Here is a 14909-nt window from a genome sequence, read left to right as displayed (position 1 = left end):
TTTCAAATCACATCAGGCTGAAACTTGCAAGTAATAAAACATTTTAAAAAATAGATTTAATGCATTTTTGTCAAGATCTAGTTAAAATATTCCCTAATATTTCTGAGATAAAGTGACCTACAGTTAATATATTGTGAGACAAATGTCTAATTAAAAACACTTCCTATTTTAAGGTTTCTGGAAATAATTACACTTTATAATAATGTTACATTTCAAATGGATAGATTAGATATGGATGGACCACAAACATTATACTGAAGCAATTTTAACACATTATAGCAGAACTTGGCATATGCATTGCAGTTTTGGATGAATTTCTTCCCAGTAAAACTTGTTGTAAATTGGTTAAGGTTTTATTTGAGGAACAGTAACATGTTCAATTTTATTTTATAAATAGATATATATATATATATTTTTTGCCAGACAGAACTTAGTCTCAAAGTTATTGTTCAATTAAAAATATACCATCTTCTCTTTGGGATACAGTATTTTGATTTCCTTTTAGTAATAGAATTTTCTAACATATGGGATGCCAAGTTCATCTAAGCCCTTTCTAAAATCAGTTAAGCCAGGAACTGTGCCTTAAAGTACAAAAACACTCTTCCCTTATGAGGAACAGGAAGAAACAGAGGGTGTTATAGAATAAAAACAATCAAATACTATATCCTAGGCAAGGTGCAGCATGTAAAGATGAATAAGGCAAGTTCTTTGCCCTCCAGGACAACAGAACTACACGAAAGCAGACACAGGTAAGACCCCAAAGAGTGAAGCAGGTAAAGTATAATGAGAGATTGTGAAGAGATTCCTTCCATCAGGGAAGAAAAGGAAATAGAATGGGAGGTGGAACTGAAGCAGGATCTTAAAGGTTGGACATGCAAAGGAAAAGGGACAAGATGGGCATTCTAGACAGGCAAGGGTGGCAGCATGAGCCAAGGAAAGGAGCCAGGAATTGCATGATGCTTACTGGGATGGTACCACCATGTTTCTCAGGAACTGAATCACATTTACCCAGCAGATGTTACCTTCTGGGTCTGTTTCAAGTATTTCTACAAAGTCTGTGTGTGTGCACATGTACGCATATTTGATTAAGAGGGCAAATTAGTTGAACGCAAAATGGACCCCAATGGGTAAATTCCTTGATGATCAAATTTAATCCTAGAAAGAAACTTTCACATTAGGGGAAATTTGCTCATGGATTCTTCCTTGTAGTGACAAAAATATTCCAGTCAAATATAGAGAAAACTGATATCATAAAAAAGTAATTTTTCTATATATTTAAAAAAATCGCATTGGAAACATAACCCAAATGACTCAGTATCTATAAAATACTTGTCCCATTTTGTTTGGAGAATTTCATTCTTGGTTATAATCTCACTGAAAGAAACCTTTATGTGTGCAGAAATAAGGCCCACAGGATGCATTTATCCATACCATTTAAACATGAATTCAGCTGTATTTTAATGTTTTCTTTCTGGAAATTAATACTGCATATTATTTGGATCAATCATCTAATATTTTCTTTTTTCAGGGCTATCTTGAAACTTTTAAAAATTTGTAAACATCTGAAGTTTAAAAACAGTATTCATAAATTTTAAAATAAATTAATATTTAAATTTTAAAATAAATTTTAAAATATTAAAAATTGTACATTTAAAAATAAAATGTTTATTAATATTGAGAATAAATAATAATAAATACAAGCATTAAGAATATAACTAATCTTTTAATTTAAGAGAATAGTATATGTCAAACTATCTTAGAAACAATTACCCACCATTAAAAAGACTGCATCAGAGTTGGCTTAGGCAGGAAAATAACTGATACAAAACAATACTTTTTGAATCTAAAGTATTAATAATGATAAATTTTGCTTACACTGCTGGTCATATTGTTAGATTCTTTTCTTTCTCAGACATTTTGACTCTTCTGTATCTATCTTCTGGGCATTTTTTGACTTTCCAAACTGTCTCTCTCTCCTTTTCTTTTTGTTGAAAATCTATCTACTGCTGTTCTCCATGCATTTTCTTTTACGTAGCTTTCCCTCTTTCTCCCATGTAATCTATTATTAAACTTATACTTTTTCATACTTCTGAAATGCTGAGATATTTTATGAAAAACATTGATCCAACTTACGCTAAAAGTGAAATCTGGTAGCATTAAGTGCATTCTATGCTTTTACATTGAAAATAAAACAATTCTTACTTGAAGTTGGAAAAAAACAAAACACTAATTAAATAGGAATTAAATATCTAAATTTTTAAATTAAATAATGAAAATAAAAGATAATTTGGGAGCATTTCCCCAACTTTCAATTAGGAAAAATCTTCTTAGTCAGAAAAGAAACTCAGAAGCAATTACAAAACTACTAGATTTGGATTCATTAAAATGGAAAAGTTCTGAGTAACCCAAAATTAATGAAGTAAAGGAAATTAAATGAATGAATTATAACACATATGATAGACTACTCCTAATTAACAAAGATCCTCCCAATACCTGTAAACTTCAATAGGAAAATGGGTAAAATAAATAGCAAATTCACAGAAAATGAAATGCAAAGGACCAATGAATATAAGGAAAGATTCTCAACTGCTAGAAGTTAGGGTAATAAAATTAAACATAAGAAGCTAGCATTTTTACCCATAAGATTAAAAAAAACAAGATCAATAAAATCTAGGTGAGTGAGGGTATCAAGAAACAGACTCTTTGAAATATTTTTGGTGGGAATCTGTATTATGACAACCTTTCATAAAGCAATCTACCAGAATTTATTAGAATTGAAAATAAGCAAAATACTTAGGGAAATCTATCCTAAAGAAATGAAAATACCAGTATATGAGGTGATATTTATAAGGATATTAATCTGACATTTATTTATTAATTAATTTCTTGAGTGCATAAGAGAGAAAATAATTTTGTTCTCTATAAAATGTAGATTTTTATTTGGAGAAAATCAATATAGAAGTAAAGAAATGAATAAAATAATTTCAAGTGGTAATAGTGCTATTTGGAAGATAAAACATGTGGTGTGACAATTAAGTAAATTAAGAGTTGCAGAAGACAGCAGGATGCTATTTTTATAAAGTTCAAAAACAGGCATACATAAAAGTTGGAATGGAAAATACTCTAGGGGGTGAAACTATGGGTAATATGTTATTTTTTCTCATGTTTCTTGTAGTTTGAAATTTGCTGTGATCACTTTGCATTGCTTTCTTGATAAAAAAACAATACTATTAAAATAGATGAATTTTTTTTAAAATGGTTCTTAGTAAAATCCTATCAAAATATATTGGTATGTAGCCTCACTCTGTGGTTGCTGCCTCTTACTGTAGTCTCTCATAAAGCATATCTTTTATGAGCTTTACCCACTCAGAGCAGTAATTGAGAAGATCCTGCTTCTTTCCTTCCTCAAAGGAAGAAATGCAGACTCATGCTAACGCAAATGGACAAGATCAGGGGTGATCTCATGGCACAGACTGGGCAGCATGGGTGATGACAGTGAATGAAGAGCACAGCAGTCTGTAATTCCTTCAGTGGCCTTTTGGCAGTTTTGTAGGCTCTTGTCCACTCAGGCCTGGTGGGGAAGAGAAGACTGGCAGACACTCGTCAAACAGTAGTTGGGGAGAAATCTGACTAAACTTGTTGTCAAAATATAGTGTTGGAAAAAAAGTTTTCATCATCTTTAACAAATTAGACCTTGGTTTTATTTTCATTCTTTGTCATAAATTTTAGCCTTTCTCTTTTGTTCATGGAAATCCTGAAAAACAAGCCAGTCATTCTGAAAGTCCTATCAACACTTTCATTTGTCTAATGCCTTGCAAAATCTTATTTCTACAGATTCAACCGACTTCCTCTGACAAGCTTTATTCTGTGTGCTCAGGAAAAATTGGGAGACCTAGGAGAAGGCTCAATGGCTATAAACTGGCTAGGAATTATTCTAATAGTGTCAAGCTGAATCATTTGCACGGTCCATTAGTGTTATTATCAGTATCCCAGGTATTACTAAAATTTCCATGTAGACAGTAGAAAGCCATTGATGGATCATGTTTGCAAATAACTCTCTAAGGAGCACTTGTTTCTCAAGCCATTGTCCTTGCCTAGAATGGCTACTCTGTCCTCTAATGTAAGTTCCATTTGATTTACAAGGTCCCTTTACTCAACAAATATTTATTGGATACCTACTTTGTGCCAGATAATGTTTTAGGCAATGTATAGACAATGATGAATGAGACAGGCAAGATTTCATCGCTTGTGAATCTTACGTTGTGAGAAAGACTATACACAAGTAAACAACTGAATTTCAGATAACAAGGGGAAAATGGTATCTGTAGTAGAAAAGAGGATTCTTTTCATCATGGTAATCAAGGAAAGCTACTCTGAGGTGACACTTGAGAAGAGAACTGAGAGAGAGAGAGAGGAACATGCAGTCTAATGAAAGAATGTTCTGGGTGGAAAGTCCCTCAGGGAGATCTTGCCATGATTGTGAATCAGCAAGATGTGGTTCCATTCCTCCATTTTCAGTGAGAAGCTCTGATTCTCCCATTGTGCAGTGACCAAACTCTTATAATAGCAATTGTCTCTGTGATTCATTTGTTATTGAAAGTATGTTATATTATCATACTAGTTGTCTTTAAGAAGTTGAGATGCTTGCTCTCCATTTCAGACACAGCTCCTTCAGAATAGGGACCTTGTCCTATGCTTCTTGATATACCAAAACCAAAAATAGTACTCTCATATAATAAGCATTCAATAAACACTCACCGATGATCATGATCTGATGTGATGATCTATGCTGTTATCATGTTTTCAGGGAGCATATCAACTCTTGACTAAAGATAAAGTTGGATAGAGGGTAGTGAGAGGTTCTGGCTATTTAAAAAATACATCCGATACATATATAGCGGTTCTGAAAAAACAAACAAGCAAAACTTAAGAATATGCTGTTTAGAGATATATACACATATGGTAAAATTATGTATATAATTATATATATATACATATATTGTATATAAAATACTTGGTTACGTTAGGTTATGCCAGTTTTGTCCAAGTGGAGATGACAATTGAGCAGTTGAATATATGAGTCTGAAACTCAGTAGAAATGTCAGGGATGACAATATAAATTGGGAAGTCATCAGCATATAGATGGTACACTATTTAAAGTAATGAGACTGGATGAGATCACTTAGGAAGAGAATAGAAAGAAGGGTAAGTATAATTTGTAGTAGCAAAGAATTGCAAACAACTATTTATCAATAGAAAATTGGTTGAATAAATTACGGATTATGTATACCATACATTTTTATTTGCTCTTAATAAGTTATTTATACATGTCTTGACTTCAAGGAATATTCAGGATATATATTTCGACCTAAAATAATTTTTGGAGTAATATGAATAATATGTCTACATATTTGTAAAAAAACTACGTAAATATGTGTATGAGTCTACATAGTAGAAAGATATATTCTAAACTAGGAGGAATGGGAGATCAACTTTTTCCTTCTAAATATATTTGTATTTTATTCATGCAGTTTTAAAAAATCTGATGATAAAGAGGGACATAAAACAAATGTGTCTTAACTATTTAGAATGTAAAGGAATCTTAGAATGGATATTTATGACAACAGCAATATCCTATCAGTAATCCACTTATTCTACTTTTTGTGGCTTTGTATCCTTTCCCTTTTTTGGGGGGTACATCTGCTCCCCCAGAACTTTGACTCTTAACCTTTTGCACTGTCGACCCTTAGCTGGGGGACTGCCCTTAGGCTGTGGAAACAGTTATGCCTGCCCACATGAGAGCTGGGAAATGCCTAGGAATTGATGTCCCTCTAGGGTCAGTCATTAGCCAATGTCTGATGGGTGAGAAAGTCTGAGTGTTGCAGAGATGCTCTGGAGACAGCACAGGTCACACATGTCCCTAATTAGGGAGCAGCACGTGTAATTTATGCCGTCTTCAGAGCATCTCTGCAGGATTGAGACAAAGTTCCCTTTCTTGGGACTTGGCTTAATATCACATGGTAGCCAGATCTTCTTCTCTTCCTAGTCCTGCTTCCCAGCTGTCCTTCTAGCATTTTCTGGGAATACTTCCTGATAAACACTTTTACAAGATCCCAGTCTAAGACAATGACGGGTCTATTTTAAGTGCCTACTGAAGTCACCTTAAATCTTGAGGACACAGGCATCATGGACAGGATATATAGTGTAGTAGTTTAGATGCTCAGAGTTTAGGTGATGAGTTCCAAGCTCTGCCACTTACTCTCCACGTGGCCTTGGGCAATTCACCCAACTTCATGCTTTGTTTTCTCATCTGTAAGATGGGATTGATAATAGAACTACTTTACAGAGCTATTTCAAGGAGTAAATAAAATAATGTACTTAAAGTGCATCTAGCACATGTTAGGCACTCAATAATTATTTAAAAATTAATAAAGATGCTTGATGTAAGTATCATGACTATTTATCTCTATGTATGCTGTGGCATGTCTGACAAAAGAAGTTTCTTTTACATGAAAATTTATGATATGATGTTTTCCTTGGGATGAAAGCCACTCTTTACAGAACATTATTTTATTATGTATGACTCACATGAAGTAAACAAAGTTAATACATCATTGATTTTAATGGGACTTTGCATACTATGATTAATATGCCATTATTGCATAAAAACATTCTACATGCTGAGAAGTGTAGCTGGTGCATTAGAACATCATTTGGCATAAAGTTTCAGCATATGCTATTTTCACTATGTGTCCCTATGAATGCTTTATCATCTGGTATAAATCAGATAATGAATCAAAAAATGAAAAATTATATCTCCCTAACAACCATATCACATATTTTAGCACTGAATAATATATCATTTTAATGTCTTAAATAACATCACTATTTATGGGGGTGGTGCAATGACCACATCCTTTATTGGTCTAGTTTTACTTTTAAGAATCTTGTCTTATTGCTTAGAGCAACTCAATTGTTCTGTCTTCTAACTACATAGAGCACCATCCTGAAGCCTATTTTTTCTTGGACCCAAGACCATGGAATTAATTTATATGTGAACCTATTTTATAATAATGTATGGGCTCTATGAAATTCCCCTGGTTGGGGTTTAAGCAATTCTAACTAGAGTAAATTCTCAGTTCTTCAGGGACTATGTATTTAATCTGTGGATTTTCCAAATCCTCTCTTTTTAATTCTTTTACTGTATATACTTAACCATTTAAAGGTTTCCTATTTTTATAATTCACCAGATGATAAATAATGGTAGAGTGAGTTTGCATTAAAATAAGGAGTTTGTTATCTTTATAGAAATTCCTGGTAAAAGTCTGGCTCCAGTGAATGTATAAAATGAATTTTTTTACCATTTGGGGTTCTTAATCCTTTCTCTAACATCATATATAAGTTAAAGTTAAAACTCTGTACTTTGTTCTTAAATATAAGTTTTACCAAGAGCAAAGCTGCAAGTGGTTTTTTAAAAAAGGTCTAATGTCATCCCACTCCATACCACCCATTACTAAGCTGCACATCACTTGAGATAATGGAGGTTGGAAGGGTTTGTTCATAAATTTGAGACGATTAGGAAGTTCTTACATAGAAGAGTCTTTGAATAAGTTTAGAATCTAAGCTGAAAAGAGAGATTAAGGACAGGTATCAAAATAAGCAATTATTTGTAATCGATCAAAATAATCTGAGTTATGTTCTGAGCCCATGACTTCAGAAAAGCTTACCCTAAGGATATTGTGATGTAGGCAAAGTGTATGCATGGGAATCCTAAACTTTATTTATGTGCTTCTCTCCTAACTTTCAGGTCTCTTTGACCCCAAGGTGTTTTTTATGCTACCTTTGGCTCTAGAAAAATACTGATTATTCTCAATCCCACTATCTAACCACCTTCTGAATACTCAACTATTTTCCTTCCACTCTACACAGGCCAGAATTTCTATTCCCCTTTCCTGTTGAATCTTTCCTGGTGACCAAAATAATAAAATAAATAGATTCATGCTAAAGGGTGGTTACAGCCACCTGTAAGTCTTCCACTCCATTCCATTTTCCTTTAAAAAAAAAACCACATTGAAAAGATCCATAAACCCAATGGAATTTTGAAGTACTTTATAATTTCTGGAAGTCAAACAAAGGACAGAATGTTGTGCTACAGTGCATGTTTCTGTAAAATAATGAACTCAAATGATATTGGTAAGTAGAAGAACAATGTCAAAACATAATGTGGAAGTTGATTGACTCATATGTGATCATTCCCATCATTAATATCTAACACCACCAGGTAGCACCCAGAGAACATAAAGTACACATACAAAAGTAAATGCAGCTAGCCAAAGAGGAATATGGCACAACCTACATTCTTCCTCTTGGCTCTGTTCAGCCACATGCTCTATGTCCTAGAAAGGTTTATTAAGCCTTCTCCTTATCTTTGGGCATTTTGCTTTGTCTCTGTAACTCTTCCTTACACTCTTTCATCAAGCTGTCTTATTTACTGCAATGTTTATTTATTAGGGTTGACATCTTTTTAAACTGCTACTATTTTTATTAGAATTAGTGTTCTTAGTGCTCTTGGTTACAAAATTTCATAGGTTGTGATGGTCCACCCAACCTAATTTTTCCTTAAGTTTGTTATTTTTAGTGTATAATATTGCAGAATGTGAAGGTTTTTACAAGTACATATATCACGTGACAGCAGGAATGCCTGTAAAGTATTTTAAAATGTGTGGGGAGGATTTCGTTCCATCTCACTTTCCTTTTTCTGTCCTTCCTTTCCTTGCAGGGGACAGCCCATAGAAAGAGAAGGAGGAATTCTGCCCCCCCACCCCCAGTTCTATGTATTCTAAATTTCTAAGTGATCGTTTTTAGAGTTAAAAAGCTATCTAACTGAAATCTCACCAGTCTTTCCCCAAAGTTATTATTATCAATAATGATGAATTTAATTATCAAAGCTCTCCAAGGAGCACAATTCCAATGCTACTGTTGATGTCTTAATTTTTATGAAAATTCTCTTTGTGTTTAGTTAGGTTTAGATTCTTTGTTTCAAATCTTTCCCTACAAGCACATATGATATATGAGAAATAGTCTCATTATGTCCTTCCTTCCTCTTTATCATCACTTTAAACTATTTTCACACGCTTTTGGAAGGGATTTGGCAATCTACAACTCTATGGTTGTGTTTAAGATGCAATTGGGGCCTGTTCTAGGCTTACAAAGAGCTGCAGAATATTCAAGGTTTCCTCAAGATTGTCTACATGTCTGAGTTTGTCACACATTCAGAAATCTTGATTCTACAAAGTGTAAAATGCTGTAGATTGGCTAAAAGGATGGGATCCAATCAGCTTTCCATCCATATGAACAACTTTGGACATCACGTCTCATAGAAAATAAAGGGGGCATACATCAGGGTCCTCTGGCCTTTTCTCCAACCTCCTCACCCTCAGAACTATTGCAGGTATTCCAAAAAGTAGGAAAATATTTTAAGGCCAGAAAGTGTTAGAAGAGAACAAAGATACATAAATTCTAACAAAACATTAATATTTATTGAGAGGGATAAATCAAGAAAAAAAAACTGGGTTACGGAAATGAAGCCAGATATAAAGCTAAAAAAAAACGCAAGTGAACTATAAATTTGGCTCAACTTTCTAGTAGCCAGTGTGAGAAGAGTCATCTACCCAAAATATTGTGTCCGTTAGCTGAAACAAACCAGTTATATAGAGGACACAGATTTATTTTTGGAACTAACACCATAGAGAAATTTTTCTCTGAGGAGCTCATAATCTATGTGATGATAAGGAGTATTTTTGCACTTGGGCGAAATTTTAAGAATGAAATTGATAAGAGGGCTGGCTTCCTATCCTTGCTTCAGCAGGGGTAAGATTTAGTTGGAATGAAATCTTTCCAGGCTAAAGAATGAATGCAGATTATTGATGTAGGTAATTCTACTCCCCACCATACCCCAGTTTTTTGAGAGTAGGATCTGCTTACTTAACTGTTAGATAGTTGGTGTTTATTAAATCATTAAATGAATGACCACCTGGTCAGATGTCTCTCTGCCGTCCAGCATCAAGTACCAAGTAGAATGGCAGAGTTTGTCTACCTTTGCTACTATGTTGAGGATTCAGTCTCCTGGGGTGCCTCAGAAAGTGCCACATTTGATTATCTCTGTTAGGGGAATGGGAACAGGGAATGCTTCGTGAGTGCCTAGTATTTGTCAACCTGAAGATCCTATATACTGAAGGTGGTGGCTCTTTGAGGCCTGTGAGACAGGTCTCCAGTGAGACTTCCTTAATCTAAGGGGTCTTTTGTGGGCTAGGAATAGAAAGACTTGTGTTAAACTGTCAAGAATTAGTTACATAACCTAAGGCTAAATCCTTCAAAATCTGTGTAACTCTTTTTTCCTAGTATGTAAGGTGAAGATAATTACCTGCCCTCCCTAACACCTACACCATCCAGTCTTTTGCCCATTATTTTTTGTTTATTTTACTTTCTGGTTTATCCTGTGAACATACCTATTTGAAGGAGAAACTATGTTTTACTGGTTTATATCCTAAGCACTTATCACAATGACTATTATATTGTATACTGAATAAAATGTCCATTGGTCCAGTGAGTTAATGAAAATATCTGGAAAGTTTCACAGTGCTAAATAAATGTAAGCTCTTTGAGGAAAGCAGGTAGGAGTTCACCACGTTTTTCTCTCCTTAGGGCTGGTAGTTTCTTCCTGTGACCCAAATGACCCTAAGCAATCAGTACCAGTTCATACAGAGCTTGGACAGTGCCTGAGTGTTCGTGCATCTCACAACCTCATCCTTCTGGAAGAATCCTCACTTCAGGGCTTAGGCTCCTTTGGATCATCTGGTGTCCAGTGTCATACATTGCTCGTCATATACGGCCATGCTCGTACTGTCAAACAACACCTGTAAAAAAATCAAAATGTTGACTAATTTATTCTGTATCACATTTTCTATGTGTCCAGCTGCTCCAGGTTTGCATATTACTTTTCTGCAATTACAACAGCAAGAAGTTATTGAGATCTTATTATGTACCGGGCACTATGTGCTTGCATGTATTAACTCATGGTATCCTCACATTTCTATAGGGCAGGTATGATTGTTACACCATTTGCATGGCAGCACTGGAGAAGAAACAGAGGTTAAGTATTTTGCCCGGTCACACAGAGTGGTGGAGCCTAGATTCCAGCATAAGCTGTCTGGCTCCAGAGTCCAAGATTTTAACCACTCTGCTATGTTGCCACATGACTAATGGCTTTAGCTGTATTTTTATGATAATCCATCTTACTTTGGGGAAACAGTAACAATAAGAATTTTAAATTCTGTGTAATTATGAAATACTTACCTTTTACTTCTACTGTTACCCAAAGTTTTAACTGGTGTTCCCTTTGTGTGCTTATACTGGCAATACTGTACACATACAGCAAAGGGACTGTTATAGGAAGTTAAAACAAACACCAGAAATCTACTCAAAACTGTACACTAAAATGCTAAATAAATAAATGTTCAACTTAAAATACAGTTGACCCTAACATAAGTAATTTATACCTCTAGCTTAAACCAGGCCTAGCTTGCTACGACTGTACCATTTACATGAGCTGACTATCCTAACATCAACATGGTGACAACTATAAATGTATTACTTGCTATTCAAGGATCTTGTAAAGTTGATGATTTTGTACATCTATGTTTCCCTTCATAATGGTAGATCTCATGTGTTGATACCAAATTTTAGAAAATTAGTTGTAATACTTGAATATTTTAATAAGCAATGAATAAAGGAAAAAACTCAGTTAAAATAACACAACTACGTTAGAGTACTTCAGAAGACCAGTTTTTCACACCTGTTTTCTATTAGCATACAAAAGCTACTAGTATGAAGAAACCATACATTAAGCATAGTTGAATTATCCTTAAGCTATATTCTGTAGGGGCTGTAACACGGTTTTTAAGAACAATATTAAAAAAGGTGAAATCTATAACTCAAACAGTACACAAGACTTACTTCATCTATAAAAATAGAGCGAATGCCAATGTTTTATTTGCCACAGAGATAAGGAGGGAAACATGGGTAAAATAAATTTGATAACATGATTCACACTTCATTACAAATGATTTTCCTAAATTCACAACTTTCACATTCAGCTGAGCTAAAAAGAAAAAAAACCCCAAAAAACACTAAAAAACTTTCACTTGATCAAAGTAGGCCAAATCACATGATCCCTCTGAATGAGGGAGTTTAATTTTCTAGCTGAGAAAATATTTTCCGTAATTCAGTAAGCTTAAATAATTCACCCATGATGATAAATAAGCCCTTGGGTCAGGATCAGAAGAAACCTCCTGTATCAGCTTATTTTAAAGAAGTACACAAAAATTTTATCATGGAACATTTTCTTGGTTAAATCTTAAGAGTAAAGACAATTAAAACATCCATACTACTTCACCATCTTTCAGGTCTTTTTCTCCTAAATGTACCTTCTAGGTTTCTTAGGTGTGCTGTACAATTCCTTAGGGTGCTAGAGTTGATGAACACCTTACTCCATTAAGTGAAATAAAACTTCACTTAATGGAGTAAGGTGTTCATCAACTCTAGCACCCTAAGGAAGTAGTAAGTGCTATTTAAACTTTGTCCTCATTCTCCTCTCCCACGTTACCAGTAGTAAAATTTATTTAAAAAAACAATGAGAAAGAAATACCGTAGCCTAGAGGCACCTGGGAAGGGAGGGAATATGGCTCTGGAGAGATATTAGTCATATGGGAGATTTCTGGAGTCTAATTATAAACCCCTTTACCCCCTCCCTGGTTTTAGACTTAGGGTGTGAGGTGTCTGGGATGTGCATGGAGCCTTCATAAACTGACATTTTCTTCCTTTTTTCCCCCTTTTTTGCATGAAACAAAAGAAATACAAGTGCTTGGTACCACGTGCTTTTGAGGCTTAAAGGGCCATTAATAAACACGCTGTTTCGGTTGTTGAGGGGGATCGAAATCACTTTTTAATAAATATCGCCAGAAGAATCTCCTCGAAGGGAGACTGAAGTTATTCTCCCTCCCCAGGAGCCCTAAGGGGAAAGGGAGACGGAAGATAATGTCCCCTACTTGCACGTGAGATTTCCCTTTCTCCTCCGACCCCCCTCCGCCTCTACCGCGCAGGTCTGGCCGCCTCTGGAGGTAGCTGGGAGAGAAGGCCACGCTCAGTCCTCCATGGCAAAGTCTTTGGTCTTTTCCTCCTGGTCGCCCACTTTGTAGCGCAGCAGCACGCGTAGGTGACGGTGGTTGTCCTGGGAGGGCAGCAGCGTGATCTCTCCGGAAACGTCCGTATCTTGCTCCACTTGCACAGGCTCGTTCAGGTAGAGGAGTGCCTGCTTCCAGTGCGTGACTGGGTGAAAAGGCGAGGTGGACAGCACCAGGGGTTTCTCCGAGTCCCCTCCGGGGAAGGTCACCTGGAACCAGATGGCAAAGCCGTGCATGTGAGCCGAGCCGTAGCAGCTGAAGCGGAAGCGCCCACCCACCCCCGCCTCCAGCTCCTGCTCCAGGCCGGCGCGGGCCAGCTCCAGCTGAGCAAAGCACTGCGGCCGGGCCAGCACATCCTCGCCGGACAGGCCTTGCACCACGATTTCTGAGTGGCCCATGAGGCAGCGCGTGGCGAAGCTCTCCAGGCAGCTCATGTCCACACCGTAGAGCTGCTTCATCTGGCTCCAGAAGCTTAGGCGCAACTCCAGCATCTGGTCGCTGATGGGCGCCACGAACAGCTCGGCGGAAGCCGGCAGTAGCAGACCGCCCTCCTTCAGCCACTTGGTCCGCGCGTGGAGCACAGAGCTCAGCATGGACTCGTGCAGGAGTCCGCAGCCCATCCACTCGCTCACGATGGCATCCACCTGCTCCGGCAACTCCACCGTCTCCACCGGCCCCGGCAGGACGTGCACTCGGTCCTCCAGCCCGTTGAGCCGCACCACTTCCCGGGCCTGTTGCCAGATGTCGCTGGCCTCCACCGCGTACACGCGCCGGGCCCCGGCCTGGGCACAGAAGATGCTGAGAATGCCGGTGCCCGCGCCCACGTCCAGCACGGTCTTGCCCCGCAGCGCTGCCCAGTTCCGCAGGATGCCCAGGCGGTAGGCATCGGTGCGGACGCGGTCGGCAATCATCTCCTCGTGGACCGATACATCCGAGTAGCACTGGTAGTACAGCTGGTCCCGCTCCCGCCTAGTCCTCCGGGGTCGTGGCAGGGCCACCTCCAGCTCTCCGCCATCTTCCTCTTCAGTTCCCTCCCCTCCTTCGCCGCTGCCCCCCGACTCAAGCTTTCTTCTCTTGGGCTGCGACATCTTGGCGGCTCGGGCCGGCTCCCGGCGTGCGTTGCGCGACGCGGCGCGAGCTCTGGGAAGCTGGGGTTTCTGGTATTTGTAGTGCGCGCTCGTGCCGCCCGGTTCTGGCGGGACACCGGGCCAGTGCCCGCCCGATTTCTCTGAGCTGTACTCTGCTCTTTTACCTGCAGCTTTGGTGTGGAATCCCTCTCCCACCACCCCGCACCCATATTCTATGATTCTTTACGTTCCTCCTCCTTCCCTTAGATCCTCGATTCTCTTTTGCTTTCAGTCCCTTCCTGAAGTGGACACGCCCACTTAAAACTAATAAATCCATGTTTTGTCATGTCTACTCAACTCCCAGATTTTTTATTACACAGAATTATCTGGGCGGCACCGTTCATACACTACCGCCTCATCTGGACAGTTGCAACTCTTAGAGCTCTCCAAACGTGGAGATTTGGAAATTGCACTACATGTTTTTCTTCTCTGTTTTCAGGGGAGTTAGGATGCAAAGGTGTAAATGGAACAAAGTTTTCAGGGGAGTTAGGATGCAAAGGTGTAAATGGAACAAAGTAAAAACCCAACAGTGTAAAACCCT

General features: G+C 37.7%; 1 protein-coding gene across 1 annotated transcript; it reads right to left on the bottom strand.

Annotated features, from left to right (window-relative positions):
* Positions 1-13112: 13112 nt before the first annotated feature.
* On the bottom strand, positions 13113-14375 carry PRMT6 (protein arginine methyltransferase 6). The gene has a single exon (XM_059927075.1). It carries the CDS (start codon positions 14327-14329, stop codon positions 13202-13204), a length of 1128 nt encoding a protein of 375 aa, XP_059783058.1. The 5' UTR covers positions 14330-14375; the 3' UTR covers positions 13113-13201.
* Between the last annotated feature and the right edge of the window lie 534 nt (positions 14376-14909).

The sequence above is a fragment of the Balaenoptera ricei genome, chromosome 1 (genome assembly GCF_028023285.1).
Source record: "Balaenoptera ricei isolate mBalRic1 chromosome 1, mBalRic1.hap2, whole genome shotgun sequence".
In the NCBI taxonomy this organism is placed as follows: Eukaryota; Metazoa; Chordata; class Mammalia; order Artiodactyla; family Balaenopteridae; genus Balaenoptera; species Balaenoptera ricei.
The sequence above is the reverse complement of the archived record's forward strand: the minus strand, read 5'-3'. Positions and strand labels throughout refer to the sequence as shown.

What these genes read in the sequence shown, in the direction of transcription:
- PRMT6 (XM_059927075.1), bottom strand. Translation starts at nt 14,329, where the DNA reads ATGTCGCAGCCCAAGAGAAGAAAGCTTGAGTCGGGGGGCAGCGGCGAA.